General features: G+C 55.5%; 1 protein-coding gene and 1 long non-coding RNA gene across 2 annotated transcripts; both read left to right on the top strand.

Moving 5' to 3' along the window:
• Positions 1-3864: 3864 nt before the first annotated feature.
• Positions 3865-19968, top strand: ORAI1 (ORAI calcium release-activated calcium modulator 1). Its single transcript, XM_051972743.1, has 2 exons — positions 3865-4305; positions 18568-19968. The coding sequence occupies exons 1-2, from the start codon at positions 3964-3966 to the stop codon at positions 19162-19164; spliced, it is 939 nt and encodes a 312-aa protein (XP_051828703.1). The 5' UTR covers positions 3865-3963; the 3' UTR covers positions 19165-19968.
• LOC127545443 (uncharacterized) lies at positions 11895-16113 on the top strand. The gene is made up of 2 exons (XR_007949659.1): positions 11895-14635; positions 15786-16113. It is a non-coding gene; the product is annotated as an uncharacterized LOC127545443 (long non-coding RNA).
• Positions 19969-20522: the final 554 nt, after the last annotated feature.

Raw genomic sequence — 20522 nt, 5'->3', positions numbered from 1 at the left:
GTGTTGAAAAGTCAATCCTGGTAATGAGGTTCAGTGCAGGACAGGGAGTTATGGGAACTTCTTTCCGGCGGTGTAGGTCCTTCATAAATGAATTTACGAACCTGAAAAATTAAACTGGCAAAAGTGGTTTATTATTGGCATTGGGAAGTCAGCCTTTGCTAGAAAGACTGAATTCCTTGGTGGCAAGGTCCCGACAGAGGGATATAAACTTTTTAGTGGAGGAGTCCTGAGAGAGAGAGAGAAAGAGCGAGAAAGAAAGAGAGAGAAAAAGAGAGAAAGAGAGAGAGAGACAGAGAGAGAGTGTGTTTCTAGTAGAGAAATCCCAATAGAGAGGTGAATAAGGTTTTGTCAGGGAGGAGAGAGAGAGAGAAAGAGGGAGTAACGCTGAAAGAGTATATCATTTCAGCAGGCAGAGGGTTGCAGGTATACCAAGGGGAGAGAGAGGTTCCTTGGCATGGCATGTTAGCTCTCTGCAAGGAGATGGCTTGAAGGAAACTTGTTTTATGAGCAGCTCTTGGTGAGGGCTGGGGGCAGTTTGAGCTAGAATCAGAATAGAAAATCTTGGAATCGAATGAGTGTCTCTGGGCTAATATCCAACTCAGTAGAGTTAGACAGAAATCTCCAGCTTGGGCTAAGTAGGAGTGCTCCTAGACTCAACCAGTCCCACTCAGATAACAGAATGAAACCACTTTATTATGAAACCATTTTATCTCAATCCCCTGGGGCAGGTCTCTCAGGGGAGAGCTTAGTCTTCCCCCCAAAGTCAGAGAGAGAGAGAAAGAAAAAGAGTTCGGGGCTCCCCTCATCATTCCCCCCTCATTGGGATCTCTGGAGATCGGATTAATTTTAATAACAACAGGTTTCCATAGATCATTGTTTACCCAGCCTAAACCACTGAATGGGTGTTGCCTCAGACAAACAGACCGGTTCAAGACCTTAGCTTAAAAATGTCAAGCTCTCCCATGCATCCAGGACCACCTCCAGTCATCCTGATCTCTATGTTGACACTAGACCCAGATGGCTCTGGAGAGGAAAGGGAGGCTGAAATCCAATTCACTTGCACATCATGGTCCTTTTGGAGAAGGAAGGGCGAAGCAGCAGTAACAACAACAACAATAAGTTTTCCAAAACATTCTTTCCTGCCTAAAGCCTTCCTTCCAGGAGCAGTCTTGTCCTGACCACTTAGAGGTTACCTGGCTTGTTTTCAAGCTGTCACTTTCTCAAGTCCCTCCAGAACCATCAACCCTGTTCCTTCAGGAGTTGAGATGTTGTGGAATAGAGCAGCAAAGGGCGGCTAGGGGTGCCGTAATGCACAGAAGCTGAGTCTGGTGTCAGGAAGTTCAAATCCAGCCTCAGACCCTTCCTAGCTGTGTGACCCTGGGCAAGTCATTTCACCCTGTTTACCTCAGTTTCCTCATCTGTAAAATGAGCTGGAGAAGGAAATGGCAAATCATTCCAGTGTCTCTTCCAAGAAAGCTCCAGGAAATAGCAGAGCACTCCAGTATTTCCGCCAAGAAAACCCTAAATGTGGTCATAGTCAGGATTGAGACACGACTGGACAGAGAAACAAAGGAGTAAATGAGTAGCAGAAACATAGTAGAATCATCTTCGCTGGGTTATATTCCGGCTCTGGAGGCAGCAAAAAAAGCATGGGATTTGGAGTCAAAGGTCTCTGTGTGACTCGGGGCAAATCCCCGTAGGGACTCAAGTTTCCTCATCTGTAAAACGGGTAGAACAGGCAAGGGGATTGGACAATAGATCTCTTCTAGTTATCATCCCATGAGCTTATAGACTTCCTCCTTGGTCTTCTCAACTTCCCCTTTATAAAGAAATGGGATCAGAAGGTCTATCCCACCTCGCAATCCTGTGATTTCAATTTCTTTAAATTGTAGGTTTTCCACCCGTACTTCTTGCTGTTGGCTTGACTCAGGGTTGTTCTTCATGGTGGGGAGGGGGAGGGGGAGATAATGGAGGGGGTATATGGTGCTGGTGACTCCCAGTAAGGAAACACCCTCCACCCTTGCAGACCAGTCCGCGTTCTAAAGCCTGGAGAACTCTGGGTTCTAGCCCAGTTCCCCCAGAAGTGCTTGACTGAGAGTCGCCCAGGAGCACGGAAGGGATGGGTTGGAGCGGAGGGAGGCGAATAAGGAAGGAGGGGGGGGTCCGTTGCCCTGTAACCAGAGACAGCTCAGCTAAGAATGCTCCCCACAGCTCCCCAGGCCGCCCCGCCCCCAGGCATCCTCGCGGGGCCTGGAGCAGCTTTATTCCATTGTTTTTCCTAAACCAGTTTGGGAAGGTCAGCGCCGAGCCGTCCCAGGCAGCCTTTTTCTCTGACCTCCCGGGGCGGCTTCCTCCCGGCCCCCCAGCCCACTCCCATTTCTGCTGCTCACCTGCGCCCCCTGCTGGGGAGCGAGCTCTCTCCCGGCTTTCGCGAAGCCTCCGCGCTCAGTAAGATACTCCGGACAGGAAGAGCGTCGGAAGCGATCTCTCTTTTGGGTGATTTCATTTTAAAATAGCCAGTTATTGATTGATTCTTAATCCTTCCAAGTCCTTCCATCAGAAAGAAAAAAAAAGAAAAACAACCGTTATGGACGCTACGGTCTGAGAAATATGGAAATATAGATACTTATATTATTTATATATTCTATCGGATTCCTTGCCATCTAGGGGAAGGGGAGAAAGGGGAGAAAGGGGAGGGCGGGAGGGAAATTTGGAACACGAGGCTGTGCAAGGGTGAAAGGTGAAAACTCTTCTTGCATGGATTTTGGAAATAAGAGGCTATTCTTAAAACGAAATCTAAATATTTGATATTTATAATAATTTATCACAACTTAATATAGAATTGTGTGATACATAATGTAATGCATAATTCTAAAATAATAAATGCATATATAATATTAAAAATAAAAAAGGAAGCTAAAAAAAGCTTTTAGAGTCATGTAAAAGACATTCTCGCGTTAAAGGCTAGTCAGAAATAGGATCTCAGAACTGGAAGAGAGCTTTTTGTTCAGTTGTGTTTTCTCCTCCGTGAACCACATGGGACATGAACGCCGATAATGTCCATGCGGGTTTTCTCGACAAAGACATTTCTTTCTTCCATTTTTTCCCCCAGCTCACTTGACAGGTGGAGAAACTGAGGTAAACAGGGTTAAATGACTTGCCCGTGGTCATTCAGCTAGTGTCCGAGGAAGGATTTCAACTCGGGCATGGCACCCTATCCACCGGGTCACCTTTTTGTTGTGGGAGAATAGTTTGCTATGTGTCTGGCGCTGTGCCAAGAGCTTTATAATTATCTCGTGATCTTCCCAACAGCCGCGGGAAGTAGCTACTGATAGTAACCTCGTTTTTCAGGTGAGGAAACTGGGGCGAACTAAGGTGAAGTGACTTGTTCAGGGGCTCACAGCTAGGAAGTCACCCCGACGCCAGGCAGCCTACAGGCTGTGACCTCATTCCTGTGACAGTTTCCTAAGCCTGGTCGGTTTCAGGAGCTTGAGCGTGTGAGAAGCTGTCAAAGGAAGTGGCTGGGGGGCGGGGGGCGGGGGGCGGGGTGGGGTGAGCAAAAAGCGGGAGGTGGGCGCACGGCTGGGTGGGAGGGGGTGGGTTGTGGGAGGAGCCGGGTCTCACGTTCCCCCACGCCCCGCCCACTCCTTCCCCCTCCCTGGCAAGGGTGCCGAGCGTGGGCGGAGCCCTCGGGGTTTATGCAAATGAGGCTGGCGGTCTGAGGCCAATCCCCGGGCGCGCCGGGGGTCCGGGCGGCGGGAGGCGGGGGTCCGGGCGGCGGGAGGCGGCGGCCGGGGCTCGGCTGGCCAGTGCGCTCGCTGGTAGTCGGCCGCTCGGGCTGCTCGGGGCGCGCTGCGCTGCGGAGGCGCCGGCGGAGGCGAGGCCGAGGCGCGGGAGCGCCGTGCCGCGCGGGCCCCTCCCGTTCGCCAGCCGCCGCCCGGGCGGGCCTTCGCAGCGTGCTCCATGCATCCGGAGCCCGCCCCGCCCCCGCCCAGCAGCAGCACCCCTGAGCTTCCCCTCGCCAGCGGCGGCCGCGGCAGCTCCCCCCCGACCAGCGGCAGCCGCCGGAGCCGCCGCCGCAGCGGGGACGCCGCCGAGCCGCCCGGGGCCGCGCCGCCGCCGCCTCCGCCGCCGCTGCCCGGGGCTGCCGTCTCGTACCCGGACTGGGTGGGCCAGAGCTACCAGGAGGTGATGAGCCTCAACGAGCACTCCATGCAGGCGCTGTCCTGGCGCAAACTCTACCTGAGCCGGGCCAAGCTCAAAGCCTCCAGCCGGACATCGGCGCTGCTCTCGGGCTTCGCCATGGTGAGCCTGCCCAAGCCCGGTCCGCCCCGCGCCCCGCTTCCGCGCCCGCACCCGCCGCGAGGGGGAGAGAGGGCCGGCGTGCGGGGCTGGGTGGGAGAGAGGCTGAGGGGGGGAGGCCAGGGGGGTCAGCTGTGCCACCGCCACGGGGAGTATACCAGGGGGCCAGCTGTGCCCCGGGGGACAGATCAGGGGGCCAGCTGTGCCCCGGGGGGCAGACCAGGGGGCCAGCTGTGCCCCGGGGGGCAGACCAGGGGACCAGCTGTGCCCCGGGGGGCAGACCAGGGGACCAGCTGTGCCCCGGGGGGCAGACCAGGGGGCCAGCTGTGCCCCGGGGGGCAGATCAGGGCGCCAGCTGTGCCCCGGGGGACAGACTTGGGCGCCAGCTGTGCCCCGGGGGGGGGCGTAGATCAGGGTATCAGCTGTGCCCCGGGGGGCAGACCAGGGGGCCAGCTGTGCCCTGGGGGGACAGACTTGGGCGCCAGCTGTGCCCCCGCCACAGGGAGTGTACGGGGGACAGCTGTGCCCCGGGGGGCAGATCGGGAGGCCAGCTGTATGGGCTGGGGTTAAGATGGGGGGGAGAAGAGGGGGTGCCGATCCTACCAGAGTAGACAAGGGTTAGGGGCAAAGGGGGAATAGTCCAGTTATACGGGACTATAACATAGTCCTAGTTAAGCAAGCAATTGGTGTTTGTATATATGTAGTTTGTAGAGACAAGTGGCTCCGCGTTTTTGACAGGCGAGTAGGGGTAGACAGGTGGCTGGCCGGGGAGTAAGAGGCCACAAGTGGTCTGGTGGAGGTGTCCTGGGAGAGGTGCGGGAACAGACAGCTGGGCAGGGTTCCTGTCCTGCCTTTCTTTCCCTTAACCCCCCTTCCTCCCCTCCCCCACTTGTGTATGTGCTGGCAGTGTGAGCCGCGAGATCCGGCAGCTTTTGAGGATCGGAGGAGAGACCCCTTCCTTCTCCCCTGCCTCCCCGTAAGAGTCGGGTCCCCTCCGTTTGTCCTCACCGCTGGGAGGGCTGCAGATGGGGATTTCCGGCCTCCTGCCCACCTCGATTTCTCTGATCACCCCTTAAGTTGACAGCTATTTTCTCACCCCCACTATCTCTTCTTCCCCCTTGCTGAAAGCCCAGCCCAAGCCCCAGGCCGGCCAGCCAGAGGGCCAGCCAGCTGGAGAGTGGGAAGTGGGCCCAGCTTTGAATCTTGAACAAGTGAAATAGTCAGATGAGGATTTGCCTGCTGGCTACAGGACACCCTCTGCTTGGTGGGGGTAGGCGAGGTTTGGAGATGAGATCGGGTAAAGCAGAAGCGGGGAAGCCGCCCCAGGGCCAAGAAGCATGTTTGTTTCTCTTTAACTGAGTTCTTGGGGCAGGTCACTTAACTCCTCTCTTGGAGACTCGGTTTCCCAAACGGGAATAGGAATCTGGACCCTTTCTACTTTATAGGGTAACAGTGAGAGTGGGATGAGCTCTTTTGGACCCTTCACAATTGCCTTGAACAGTTAGATCCTTAATAAGTGTTTGTTGGCCAAACTTGTGATTTCATCTTCCAGGAAACTTCGGGTATGGAAACTCCTTTCTACTGACGCAAATCCTTAACTTCATAATCTTAGAGAACTGCCTTGACCTCTAAGAGGGTAAGGGAGGAGCCTGTGGCCATGGGGCTAATATGTTTTAGAGGAGGACTTGAATTCAGGTCTTCCTGACCGATCCTCCACCATCTTCCTGCTTCTTTAATAATCATTTATTGAATTGAATGGGAATAGAATGGAGGGACTTGCAGGCAAGACTTAGCAAAATTGTTGCTCCCTTATCCACAATTATCTGCTGTGGGGGGCTTTTTATAGGCCTGTGGTATTGCTGAGGTGATGAGTCATGGGGAATCTTTCCCCTGCTCAAGCCAGCCACCCTTCCCCTTCACTCCCCCCATCCTACCCCTGCTCCGGCATCCCAGGTGAAGAGCAGAGATTTGAGGGCTAAGGCACTGAATCTGAATTCTGGGCTCTGGGATTTACTATGTGACCTTGGCCAGGCCAATCAATCTCTGGGATTTACTTTGCTCATTAACCGAGATAGGGTTTGCCCTAGATGATAACGGAAGCGGTGTGGTGTAGTGCGAAGTTTACTGAACTGGGAACTTTGTGGGACCAAAGGAGTCGGAGGAATTTTCAAGTTCAAATCCAGCCTCTGAAATAAATTATTTGTGTGACTTGCACATCATTTAATCTCCTCGTTCCTCACTTTCAGCTGAACTCAATGGCCTCGGAGTAGGTCCCCAACCCAATGAACTGAGTTCGTATTCTGACAGGAGTGTTTTCTAACTGCACGGCCTTCTCCCTTCCTTCTCTTGTAAATTGAGAGAATGTGACCTGATGGCATTTCAGGCCCCATCCTTAATCTGGCCTGGGCCACCGAGGAGGGGCTTCCAGAACCAGCTGTTGCTTGGAGTTGGGTTAGCTAAGTCCTGGAAAGGACGCTTCCTCCTTGAAGTGGATTTCACTTGATGGACATCAATCTTGGTCTGCAACAAATGAGAGAGAGAGGAGGTTTCAGTGTGGCAAAAAGGTTAAGCTCGTTCATCGGTTGGATTAAAAAAAAAAAAAAAAACCCAACAATTTCCAGGCAGTGACATCTTATAAGTATCTGAAGTGGAGGAATAAGAAATTAGGAAATGGGCCTAAGGCAAGAGGAGATCTAAACAGGAGTCATTGTGGGGGCAATTGGAACCTGTCTCTTTCCTGCTCTTTCTCTGGGGCTCCTGGTTCCCGCTTCAGGACGGGGGTGGGGGGACTCCCCACATCCTGTCCTTGCCCTATTATTGAAATTGTTTTCCTTCAGACTTAGGGCCCCGTTTGCTTTGCTGCCAGGTTGTTAGGATGTGATTAAAAGGAAGAAAAGCTTATTCACTCTGTTTGGTATGAGCAGGGCTATGAGTTTTGTTGTTTTTTAGCTTCCCATGTTAGCTTTATTAATTGAAAATAATTTGTGAAAGCCTTTCCTAGCCTTGATTTCATATTTTCTTCTCCTCAGCCCTGAGGGATAAGCAGGACAGAATATTTCCATTTGACAGGTTAGGAGACTGAGGCCCAAGGAGATATGGTGGACTGCCATGGGTCACACTGGTGTAGAATCTGGATCCCCTGGTCTCTTTCATCTTCAACTTTACAAGTATTGAAAAATTTTAAAAATAAGTTTCTATCGGTACCTTTAAAAAAATCACTCAACCTCATTGGGCCTCAGTTTCCTCATCTGTAAAATGAGGTTATGATCTCTTTGGTTGTTTCCAGCTCAAGAGCTCTCTTGCCATGAAGCTCCTTGACATCCAGGACTGCTTCCATTTGTTTTTGTATTTCTAGGGATCTCAGCTAGTACCTGATAGTAGGGAGTGCTCAATAAGGTTTTGTTGATTGATACGCATTTGACCTCAGGAGAGTACATGTAATATATTTTATCTTTAAGAGATACCTATAATCTACATTTTTAACTTTTAAGTAAATCATTTTGCTAACTCTAAGGTCACTACCATGGTTGTGATTATTGAGCACTGAAAAGCATAAAGTGCCAGGGGACTGCCTGCATTATCTCCCCGAATGAAAGTAAGTGCTTTGAAAGCCATTAAAAATAGTCTTTTTGCTTTGGAACCTCTTCCTTAGGAATGTGCCTATAGTAAGGGCCTAATAAATGCCTCCTTGCTTGGTTGTGATAAAGGGGGTGAAAGTCAGAGTTTAGGCAATGAACATTGCTCCATTCCCCTTTTCTGCCCACACATGCCAAGGGCAGATCGTGGTACTGGCCGGCTTTTCTTTCTGCTCTGCTTAGTCAGAGCCCTTATTTATTGGGGTGCTGCTTGAGATCAGGGGGACAAGGAGTAAGTTCCCTTCTTACCCTGCCTTACTAGATGGTCCAAATGAATGTCACCTCCCCCTTCCTATGGCTAAAATCAGCAGGCTGGGAGCAGGGGGCCCGGAGAATGACAGGCAGCTGTTCTGGCCTCTGCCGGCCCCAGTGTGTCGGACAAACAGATGGTCTATCACCAGGGGAAGTTCTCCCTTTTGGACTCTTTGCCCTGATTAGGGTGGGAAGGGCTCCTGACTGCAGTAACACTGGGTCTGTGGTAGAAAGCATTTTGATTTAGGGGCATGGTTTGTTTTTGAGTTAGATGGAGTCAGACCAGCTAATGGGAATGGAAATGTTTCCGCTTGGAGAAGAAGGGATTCGGGGATCAGAGTAGGGAGACAGGATAGCCATGTTCAGCTTTTTAGCACCTGACTACCTTAGTGTTACAAGCACAGGATTTGGAGGTAGGAAGAACTAAGTTTGAACCCCGTCTCCCCGTGTGACCCTGGACAAATCGGATCTCCCCACATCAGGTTCTTCACCTAGAAACCGAGGGTGATGAGAATATTCCCGCCGTTGTTGTTGTGAGGATCCAGTGAGGGGATATTTGGAAAGTGCTTTGTAGACCCGAAAGGGTTGTACCAATGTGAGTTAGTATTTGAAGGACTGTTATTGAAAGAGAGGGATTAGCTGTGTTCTGCAGACTTGGGCAGCCAAGGGAGTTTTTGAAGAGACTTGATGTCAGAGAAAAACTTCCTAGCAATTACAGTAATCCCTAGATGCCATGGGCTGCCCGGGCAAGTAGAGAGTTCCCTCTCGCAGGTCTTCAAGCGGAGGCCAGGACCGCTTGTCCCATGTGGAAAAGGGATGTCAGTTGAAGGCTCTAATTCTGATATTCTGTGATTCTTTCTCCTTTATCTCAGAGATTCTGGAACTTTCTAATGGAATGAAACCCTTGGATTGGGGGTGGAGAGAAGTGCGTTTAGGGTCAGAGTGTGTGTGTGTGTGTGTGTGTGTGTGTGTGTGTGTGTGTGTGTGTGTGTGTGTGTTGGAGTAAAACTTTATTGACTCAATGTGTCTAGGGAGAACAATAATGAAAGGGTGTATCTGAAGGGAGATGTTATAATGGGAAGAGGTGCAATGATGCTTACCTTGACTAGGTTCAACCCACCTTCCTTGCGGTCAAAATCCCTCTGAAAAATAGGGCTGTGGTGGGGGGAAGGATGGGGTGCTTTGGCCCAGCTTGGGATAACCATAGTAACAAGTGCTAGCTAGTGAGTTTCCAGGGCCAATCTCCTCTTGCTCATGAGTCAGCAGAGCTGACTTCCCTGAAGGGAGTTCTTCCTAACTCCCCACCCTTTTTAGGCCATGAAGATGGCCTTTGATCTGGGGAGGGGGGTGGGAGGGGGGGAGGAGAGGAAAATAATTCCCATGAACAACCCCACCCTATCTCCAAAACCCATGTGCTCCTTAAGCACAGGATATGGAAAGAGCCTTTAGAAAGCATTTAATCAAATGAGATAATAATTGTAAAGTGCTTAGCACAGTGCCTGGCACGCAGTAGGCATTATGTAAATCCAGCCCTCTTATTACCACTTCGTTTACCCTGGCACATAGTAAGTGTTTAATAAATACACGTTGGATTAATGTCACAGGAGTGATTTGTCCTGGATCCTGTCATGTGACTACTCTCATTTCTGCCTCTTGAAGATCTTCAAGGCCTTGCTCAGGTGCCACCTCCTCCCTGAAGTCTTGTCCAATTCTGCCAACTAAAAATGGACTCGCTTTAGAGCTGGATGGGATTTAGGTCATCACCTAGTCTAACTTCCTTGCTCCAGAGAGAAACTCCTCGTCTAAGGTCTCACAGATAGTAATTAGCAGAGCAGAGCAGACCCTTTGTCTAGACCTCACCTGCGGTCCTCTGCTTCCTCTCCATAAAATGGGTCTAGTACTTATAAGTTGCAGGAGTCTCTGTTTGCCAGGGTGGTATGAGGGCTACTTCCCTCCCCTGACCTAGGGAATGCTTGATGGGCTTGAAGATTGGGGGATTTTTTGGTCAAGGAGGCAGAGTCAGCCTCCATGAGGAAAAGATGTTATGGCACGGTGCTTCCCTGGCCTCCCAGATGCCCTTTGGCCGCCCCTTCTTAGGTTTCTGCTTTCTGTCCAGGATGGGCTGGTCGGCTGACAGAATTCCTGTTCTGTTCGAGGCCCAAGGGAACAAACCACTCAGGTCCTGCTTTGGGGACTCAAGGGTCAGGATGTCCTGGCAAGGACTCTGGCATCCTGCCCCCAGTGGAGGCCCTCACAGTCAGCACACATGAAAACAGGCATCCCGCTGCTGGCCTGGAAGGCGGCCAGGGCCCGAAGGTCCGCTTGGGCTCTGAGCGTCGGCCCCCCGCCCGGTACGTGGCACAACGGGGGTAGCTGGAGGAATGGGGAGCCCCTGCCTCCCTCCACCATCTAGATCAGCAGCTCCGTAGAGAGAAGGAAGGAGCCTACCCAGCATTGTAGCCAGGTTGGGTCAGAGACTGGACGCGTGTCCTCACGCAGAGGGCGGCTCTCAGACAGTCAAAGCCATCGAGTGCTTTTAAAGCACTTAATATGCACCATGCTAAGGGCTGGTATAAGAGTGTTGGGATGGTTTAGTGATAAAGGCATTCAACTTGGAATCGAGAATTCTGGGTTCGAATCCTGCCCTTGGCCACTGATTAACTGCCTGCAATCATGCTCTGCCTCAGTTTCTCATTTGTAAAATGGGCACTGAATGGCATCTCAGGTTCCCTCTGGGTCTATGAGCCTCCTCCCCCACTCCGTCTCGCTGTGCTTGTGGTCTTAAGCAAGCCAGAACTGCTCTGTCTCATCCTTAAAATTAGGGTGATAGGGCTGCGATTATCTCCCTCCCAGGCTGCTTGTGAGGATCGAATGAAATCATGTCTATAAAGTGCTCTGCAAACTTGGCAGAGGTTCAGAACCAGTCCTTGGGGATCGCAGCCTGCGTGAACTTCCTCTCTCTGGGCCTTGGTTTCTCATCTATAAAATGAGACGGGTCAGTGCCCGGGTCACTAATTGTTGGCCAGTCTGGCCTCCTCTGCCTCCCGAGGCGTCCTTGCCTCTGACATCCCAGAAATGCCGCTCAGGTGGCTCTGGGACTGTAGAAAGGGCGCTCGCTCTGGGGCCCTGCGTTCAAATCCTAGCCCTGGGCCGCTTATCCTGCAGAGACATCAGTTTCTGTCCCTGAAAAATGAGAGGCTTGAATCGGATCCCATCCGAGGCCCCTTCCAGCCTAGTCTGCGAGCTTGTGTTACAGTAATGGAAACAGTCCAGAATTGGCTGAGCCTGGGGAGTTACCTCAGGCTGGGGGCTGAGTCTTTATGTCCCTGCTCTCTTCTCCTAGTCCCCTCACTCCCTTTGGAAGAAAACCCTTTAGGGTCTGGATCCCACGGATTACAGAGCAGCCTCCATTTAACCACATCCCGGTGAGAGCAGATTGATTGACAGCCTCCCAGCGGTCAGCGGGTATGGGCCAAGGCAGCATAAAGTAGCCTAAGCCGAACAAAATTAGGAAGCGCAGTGTGCACATTCCAAACCCCAAACATAAATTACTTTGGGATTATTCTCCCTCCCCCCATGGCCTCCTCTCATTCCCAGGGCCAGGTGGGAAGTTGCCTAGAATAGCTTTGAGAAAAGATTTAGAAGGGAAGAACTCTGCAGCAAACATAAAATGGGGGGGGGGGGGAGGAGGAGAGAGTGGGAAGAATGCTGAAGGTGGGAGGCTTGGGACCCTGGTTCAAATCTTGACCTTGCCACTTGTGGACCTCCAAAAGGTCACTCAGCTCGGGGCCTCAGTTTTTCCATTGTTTAATGAGGGAGATTTGGCTTAAGATCAGAGATCTGATGCCTGAAGAGTTTTTTCCTTTTTTCCTAACTCCTAATCTGTGGTCCTATGATGGAAGGGGGAGAGGAGGCTAATTAGTTCACTCATCATGCTTTTACATGGATGATCTCAGGCCTGGAGAGTTTTTGGAATAATAATCACAAGGAATTTCAGAGCTCAGCTAGCCGACGGCGCACCTGAGCAGAAAGTTCAGCAAATGGTCCGTCTTCCCAGCTGGGCTTGAAGCCTATAGCAGAGGGGACCCTGCCCGTTCCACCTGGGGCCAGCTAGCAGTCAGCACCATGTTGCTTACAAGTAGCAGCGATCCATCTGTTGGCATCTTCTTCCCATGGCTCCTCGTTCTGTTCTCTGGGGCCGAACGCATGGGCCTCCCTTCACGTGACGGCCTCTGAAATGCTTGAAGAGAATTCTCAAATTCCTCCTCAGGCTTCTCTGGGCTGGACGTTCCCGATTCCTTCTGAGGATCTCACAAAACGTGGTCTTGAAACGCCCCCGCCCTCCTGGTCACCCTCCCTTGGATGAACCAGTCTATGTGTCCTTCCTCACCCAGGGTCCCAGAACTGAATATGTGAAGTCTGAAGTTGAATCATCCTTCTTGGCTTTCATGTTCCTTCGGTGACTCATAGTGAGGTCATACTGTTGAATTCTTATCGACAGTTCACATTTCTATAGTGCGTTAGGGTTTAAAACTTTCGTCCTGCCCCCTTGAAATAGGCAGTAAAAATGCTGCTCTCCCCAACTGACAGGTGAGGAAACTGAGGCAACTGATCACAGGTCTAATAGGTATTTGAGTCAGGCTAAGCTTGGGAGCTCCAAGTTAAAAAGAGATTTTAGAGGCCTTCTAGGCTAATCCTTTGCATACCTAGCCCAATGCTTGGCACGTAGTAGGTGCTCAATCAATGCTTGTCAAGTGATTAAGTTTCCTTCACAACGAGATATCCTAACAAATGCCATACTATCCAAGGCCTAAGGACTACAGTTCTCCTAAAACAACTTCTTGAATTGGGAGGATGTAGATTCCCTTTTATTGGATGTTCTTCAATTCAAGGATGAAGGAGGACTGGTCAGGTAGGGGATGGAGGTCAGGTATGGCCAAAATGACCTAGGAAACCTTTTAGGCTCTTTGATTCTTGGAAGAAAGGCCTACTCTGTTAATGACTTGAGACCTCTGAAGCCTGTGCTCTGTCAGGAAGCAGGTTTTGATGTGACCGTTGGGATGATAGTCATTATTCCCGGATCAAGAATTTATAAAGTGCTTATCATGTGCCAAACACTCTCCTAGACCATGGAGAAAAAGCCTTCAGGAAGCTTTTACCTTTATTTGGAAGAGAGCTCTCAGAGTAAAGCATTTAATGCTACCTCAATAAACTTTATAGCAGTGGAAAGTTTGCAGAGCTCTTTACGTGACCTCATTTGACCTTCACAACAACCCTTTGGTGTAGATTATTATCCCCCATTATCCCCATTTTATGGGGGAGCAACCTGGCCCAGAAAGCCCAGCGCCTTGCCAGTGAGCGTTGGCGGGTGCCCCGACTCCCAAAGCCAATGCTCTCTGCACAGGGGTAGGCCGCCCTCTGTATAGTTTGATAAACCGAGTCATTTCAGGAGGCTGAGCAGTGTTCTAACTAGAAAAAGCGAAAGTGGGCCTTGGTCCAAACCTTTCTCTAAAAAAGTTCAATCGCATTTTGCCCCCTGTTCCAGCCACAAGCCACTGGTGTGTAGTAGTAGTGTAGCAGGAGGAGCTGGGTTCTAGTTCTGCTTTGCCACTCGCTGCTTGTATGATCCTGGTCAAGTACCTCTTGCTTCCCATAAAACAGGAAGAATGTTAGCCCTCCCTATCAAGGTGTAGAGGTGGAAAAACACATTTGACTTACTGGATATGTGGGATTTTCATTCCCTCTAGATCCTCGGGATCCCAAATTTAGAGCTGGGAAGGACTCCAGAGGTTCTCTAGTCATTGACTAATAATATTGAATTGATAGTGAATAATAATTTAGAAATGGGAGAGGGTCTAGTCCAACCTCCTCATTTTACAGGGGGAGAAAATGAGGCCCACAGCCGTTGACTTGCCCGAGGTGGGATTCTAAGTTTAACATAATGGATAACGTTGCCCCCAAAAGAGACGTCAGGGAGGTGACACCGTGATGGGCAAGTGAAGTGGATTTCAGGGGGCTCTGCGAGGTCACCTGCCTCACTTTCCCTCTGGAGCCCCCTGGGCCGGATAGAGATCAGGATGCCTGGAGATGGCGCTTCCTGGCCAGCAGTTGAACCCGGGCACTGGCCTGAGCAGCGTGTCCAAGGTTATCAGGGAGCCAAGATTTAAGCCTGGCCTTTTGACTTTGAATGGGATGCTCTTTCTCCTAACCACATTTCCCCCATTTCTTATGACAGGCGTGGCCTTGGTGTCCTCCAGGGCCCCTTCCAGCTCTGGCCTTTCCCGAGCAGGGCCGAGAGGGACGAGCCCCTCGCCCAGGAGGAGGCGGGGGCCCGGCCTGAAGCCAGCAGGCTCTCGGTAGGCCTTGGCTCGCTCCAGTGCGGGGCTGTTTATTTTGAGTTCGCAGGCCTGCGCTCCGGTTATATTTATTTTGTGAAGCAACTCAAGGTAACCCGATCTCCTGGGGACAGGCTGGGGGGTGGGGAGGCCGGAGCGCTGGCTGCAGTGGCTTTGAAGGTCCTTGATCCTCAAATTTTGCCCTGGGAACCATGGAGCTCTGTGGGGACTTGCCAGGACCCAGGAGAACCGGACTGGAGAGGCTTGCGGGGGGGCTGCCTCCAGGACCCACTCCCTCCTTGGCCCTCTGGAGGAGAGGGTCCCCCAGGGCCATCCCCTGCTGCACCCCAAAGCCCAGGCTGACACAGCAGCCCAGCCAGAGGCAGGGAGCCCCCGCATGGGGGCTCGGCAGCTTTCTGTGCCCGGATGCTGTGCCGAGCCTCGGCCCCTTCCCTGGCAGCGGGGCACGGGGAGCCGGCCTGGCCAAAGCCGCTTTCTCTGGGCCTGTTCCGAGGGCCCCTGCTGCGAGAGTGCGGACTGGGAGCCTAGGCCTGAGCCGGCCCTCCTGGACTTGTGGGGAGCTGACCGGGTATCGATGGTGGCCCAGCCCTGACAGCCCCTGATCTGGGCCCTCCCAGCCCCGATATTCCCTGTTCTGGGCCCTCCCAGCCCTGCCACCCTCTGCCCAAGGGCTCACCCTAGGCTAACATTGCTGGTGGGGAGGTTTTTTATTTCTCATTCCCACGGACAGAGTCTGGTCCCCTGGGCCAGGGTTGCTTCATCCCCTGAGTCTCGGTTTGTCCATCCATAAGATGCAGACAGCCCCCCTAGTGCCTCATGAGGCCCCTGGCCTTCCTGCCCCGAGGACTCGCCGGTTGTGTTGTCCAGATGCCCCCTGGCCTGGCCTGGGAGGAAGAGGGCCGGGGTGGGCGAGCTCCAGCAGGGCTGGTGGGGCCCCTTCCCACCACTGTTTTTTGTTGGGCCTTCGCCCCCACCCCAGCCTCTCACCGAACTAGGAAATGCCTGGAGGCTTATGAAAGACCTTTCTGTTCCTGGGGCCCCAGTGGACCCCTGCAGAAAGCCCCCAGGGCTGCCTGGGAGTGTGCTCCGGGGCATTTGCCTCCTCAGTCTGTGGGCCCCGGGCAGCCAGCCCAGCCTCCCCTGCCCTGAGGGACAGGAAGCAGCAGCCAAGGGGGAAGTGGGAGGGAGCTGGAGGCCCCTCTGTGTGACCCACTTCTCCCTCTCTCTTCACATGAACAAGAGGAAGGCCCTGCTTGGGCTCCCACCCGCGGAGCCTCCCGGGCAGCCGTCCTGCTCCCCCCGGCCCTGGCCCCAGAGCAGGCTGAGAAGCCTCCGACTCCGCGCTGACGATTTTAGGAATAAACAGGACATTCGTCTTAGGCCGAGCGTTTTACAGGCCCTGGGCACAGGCTGGAGCTCCTTGTCCTGAAACTCCGGTCTGGGGCTCTCCGAGCCCGCCTCCTTTCTGTCCCCCCGGGGCCCCCGAGCAGCCTCCGCGCCGGCTTGTTTCCCCACAGAACAGAAGGCCTGGCTCATCAGCCCCGGCCCGGAATAGAGTCACTCCTAAAGATTTGTGGTTGGTCTTTAATGTGTTGGCTCCGGAGCGAGTGGTCTTGAGGTCCCTTCGGATCCCACAAAGTTCTGAGGGCTCACGGCCAGGGCGGGCGGCCTGAGCAAGAGCCAGACCCAGGACAGGAGGGGCGGCGGTCCCGGGAGCCCTCGGAGCTCGGGGAGGAAGAGGCAGCCATTGCCCCGACTCTGCTCTGGCTCCCCTCGAGCGTGGTGACCAGCCACAGGGGAGCACTCACAGGGAGGAGGGCCCCGAGCTCGGGGAGGAAGAGGCAGCCATTGCCCCAACTCTGCTCTGGCTCCCCTCGAGCGTGGTGACCAGCCACGGGGGAGCACTCGCAGGGAGGAGGGAGGCAGCCGGATGACCTGCGGGATGGGGGGTCCTTGGCCCCGGGCCAGAGCCAGACGGGGGTGAGGAGATGCTGCGCAGGCCCTGGAGGGCCCTCCCGCTGTTCCTGGCTGCTTGGTTGGCGGAGCCCTCCTCCTCAGGGCCCCCGCCCGCATCCCGCTCCTGGTTCCCTGCCAGGCCCCGCTCCGGGCCAGCTCCGCCGAGAGGCCCCCGGGGGCCGGGCCCAGATCCCCAGCTATCCCCCACATCTGCTGAGCCGGCTCCCTGGCATAGGGGTGTTTTTCAGGGCCCCGGAGGGCGGGGTGGGGCCGCAGCGGGCATGGGGGGCCTCCTGTGCCAGAGGGTCTCGGGCCTGCTGAAGGAGCAGCTTCCCCCCCCCCCCCCGGGAGACCCCCCGGGGCCGGGCTTGCTGCCCTTCGGTTACTTCCTTGGGGCTTCAGGCAGAGGGAGGGAGGGTGTTCTCAGAAGCCTCCTGTTCCTGTTGGGAAGGAGGGACGGAAGCCAGCCCGGGCTGTTGTGGTGGCTCACGGGTTGGCCCCCGGGCGCCGTGTCAGGGGGGCTTCTCCAGAACCCCCAGGATGGGCCGAGGGAGGGGCTCTCCAGGGCCCGTCATGTTACAGAGGATGAGGTCAGGCAGGGCTGAGGGGCGGGGGCAGCGGGCCTGGGAGCCGGCTGCTGACGGTGTCGGGGCCGCTGGGGGGCGCAGTGGCCAGAGCCCCAGCCCTGAGTTCTAATGTGGCTCAGACACGGAGAGTGCTTCCTGGCTGTGTGACCCTGGGCAAGTCACTTAACCCCAATTACCCCAGCAAATAAACACGTAAATAAGCAACTCTCTATGTTCCCTCTCTTGTACCTCCCCCTGCCGTGGCAAAAAAGGAAGAAAAGCAAATTCTCATAACAAAATTGTAGTCAAGCAAACCAGGTCTCCTTGGCCGTGAGCCCGAGCCTGGCCCTCCTGTCGGGGGGGAGAAGTATGGTCCGTAGGACGGACCGTGTTCCTTTAATTCCCACGCGATGGTCGGGGCTCCCCAGTGAATGGGCATCCCCTCAGTCTGCTACAAAAAGGGGCCGCTCTCGGGACTTTGGTGCGTGTGAGACCAACAGGTCAGGGGGAGTTTCTGGGATACCCAGCATGCCCAGGGTGGCTCCCGAGACAATGTAGCTTTTGTCGATAGATGCTGAGGGAGAAAATGCTTTAATGGGAGGGTGGTGGGCACTTCTGTGGCGCTGGGAGGTTCGTGAAACCCACTGAGTCTCAGGGGGGATGGAAGGAATCTCCAGAATCTGTCTCCTTCTGTCTCCCTGAGCTTCACGTCATCCCCAGCGGGCCTGGTCTGTCTGGCCACCGGCCCCCGACGGTTCTGGAAGGGAACATGAGGCGGGGGCTTTGCACACTGCCCCCCCCCCCCCCATGTCACGGCCCCCTTCCGGAACCAAGGGCAAGCCCTCACAGCTCCTAGCCAACAAATCCTGTCACTTCTCCCAACCCCGTGGATTCCTTTGTAAAACGGGAGCAGTAAGGATCCTTGCTGGGGTCAAAGGAAGGGAAGCTGGGAAGGCTGTTTGTGTGAGCTCTTGCTCTGTCTCCCCAGTGCGCAGGTGTGGTAGCCCCCTAATGCTCCCCAGCACATTCCCTCCCCAACCCCTGACCCCCACCCATGGCGTCTCTCAGATCCCTGACCCCCACCACGCCCTCTCTCAGACCCCTGACCCCCACCACCACCTCTCCCTGACCCCCCACACTCATGACCTCTCCCTAAACCTCACCCACAGCCTCTCCCCAACCCCTGACCCCCACCACGACCTCTCCATGACCCCTGACCCCCACCACGGCCTCTCCCTGACCCCTGACCCCCACTACAACCTCTCAGACCCCTGACCCCCACCACGACCTCTCTCAGACCCCTGACCCCCACCACGGCCTTTCTCAGACCCCTGACCCCCACCACGGCCTCTCCCTGACCCCCCCACCACGCCCTCTCTCAGACCCCTGACCCCCACCACACCCTCTCTCAGACCCCTGACCCCCACCACGCCCTCTCCCTGACCCCTGACCCCCACCACGGCCTCCCCCGGCCCCCCTGACCCGCTGTGTTCCCCGCAGGTGGCCATGGTGGAGGTGCAGCTGGACGCCAACCACGACTACCCGCCGGGGCTGCTCATCGCCTTCAGCGCCTGCACCACAGTGCTGGTGGCCGTGCACCTGTTTGCGCTGATGATCAGCACCTGCATCCTGCCCAACATCGAGGCGGTCAGCAACGTGCACAACCTCAACTCGGTGAAGGAGTCCCCGCACGAGCGCATGCACCGGCACATCGAGCTGGCCTGGGCCTTCTCCACGGTCATCGGCACGCTGCTCTTCCTGGCCGAGGTGGTCCTGCTCTGCTGGGTCAAGTTCCTGCCCCTCAAGAAGCAGCCGGAGCAGCCTCCGCCCAGCAGGGCGCCCCCGGCGGCCGCGCCCGCCTCCTCCAACGGCAGCTTCACGCCCGGCGAGGAGGCCGCCATCGCCTCCACCACCATCATGGTGCCCTTCGGCCTGGTCTTCATCGTCTTCGCGGTGCACTTCTACCGCTCGCTGGTCAGCCACAAGACCGACCGGCAGTTCCAGGAGCTCAACGAGCTGGCCGAGTTCGCGCGGCTGCAGGACCAGCTGGACCACAGAGGAGAGCACCCTCTGACCCCCGGCAGCCACTTCGCCTAGCGTCCCCGCGGGGACCGGGGGCGGGGAGGGAGGGCGCCGAGCGGAGCCGTCCCGCCCTCGCGGCCTGAGGCGGCTCCTCTGCGGGCCTGGGAGGACTTTCCGGGAGGACGATTCTCTGGAGGACGGGCCTGGGACTCCTCTGAGCCTTTCTCGGCCCTGCCTCCCTCCCTTCTTCTGGAGGACTCCCGGAGGGCCGGAGCGGGGTCGCCTCTGCCCCTCCCCCCGGCCACCGCCCACGGTGCCCCCGGACCCCTCGCCCAGACCCTCCGGCCGCGCCGTGGGAGCGCGTGTGTCTGTGTGCGCGTGTGTGTCCACACAAAATACACCCTACGGGACTCGGCTCTGTGTGTCCGTGTTTGTGGGCGGGGGCCCGCGCTCCCGGGGTCTCACTTCCGTTCTCTCATACTCCCCCTGCCCCTTAGGAGGCGTCTCCCCCCACCCCCCACTTTTCCCAGGCACAGGGCGGTCTCTCGGAGGCGGGATGGTGGGACCAGATCTTCGGCCGCGGGGGAAACTTGAGGAAGGGTCTGAAAGCCCAGTACCGAGGCCGCGGAGCCGAGTGGGGGAGCCCGGCCTCTAGGCCCGGCTCGGCTAACTCGGGAGTGCTCCCGGGCTGCCCTTCTTGGCCTCCGTGTCCCCCTCTGTCCCACGAGGGGCTCGGCCCTTCCCAGCTAATCTCCGGCCTCCTCCTCCGTCCCCTGGCCGAGCCTGCCAGAGCCCGGGCGGTTTTATACCTTTTTCTATGAAATACACTTATTTTACAGAGAGCTTATTTTGAAATAAACCCCAGTCTACAAAGTCAAAGTAGTGTGTGTATCATGGCGGGACTGAGGGGCTCCCAGAGGAAGGTCCCCCCCAGGAGCGTCTGCCCCGTTGGCGCGGACCAGGACAGGGGGAGGAAGCTCTCCCTACGTTACTCAGGCAGGAAGCAGGAGGGCCCGGGCATCAGTCAGGGCCCGCAGCGGGCTGGCACCGAGACACTCGGGAAGCCCTGCCCGGGCGGCCCGAGACTGGGCGTGATTCTGGAGGACCCAGGGTCACCGTCTTGGAACCCAGAGAGTCCCCGCAGTTCGGACACCGCAGCAGACCCAAAAAGGCTCTTGGGAAGGGGCGCGGGCTCCGGAACGTGGGAAGGAGTGGCCCCCGCTGCTTTCTGCCCCAGTCAGCTCCCAAGAAAGGCTCCAGGGGGCCTTTGGGAAGGACATGGGCTGCTTAGTGACAGAGCAAGCTCACAGGGGGCTCGTCTGGGATGTGAGGGCCTGGAGGCCGTGAGGGGCGAGAATCACCTGAAGGAACCGGCATGGGCAGCCTGAAGGGGAGAAGCTGGGGGAGGGTCAGAGCGGCGTCAGTGCCGGCCC

This window comes from Antechinus flavipes, chromosome 1, assembly GCF_016432865.1.
Source record: "Antechinus flavipes isolate AdamAnt ecotype Samford, QLD, Australia chromosome 1, AdamAnt_v2, whole genome shotgun sequence".
In the NCBI taxonomy this organism is placed as follows: Eukaryota; Metazoa; Chordata; class Mammalia; order Dasyuromorphia; family Dasyuridae; genus Antechinus; species Antechinus flavipes.
Note: the sequence above shows the minus strand (reverse complement) of the source record. Positions and strands in the feature narration are given on the sequence as shown.

Coding starts and splice junctions, on each gene's coding strand:
- ORAI1 (XM_051972743.1), top strand. CDS start 3,964: ATGCATCCGGAGCCCGCCCCGCCCCCGCCCAGCAGCAGCACCCCTGAG. Junction 4,306..18,567: donor TGCTCTCGGGCTTCGCCATG/GTGAGCCTGCCC, acceptor TGTTCCCCGCAG/GTGGCCATGGTGGAGGTGCA.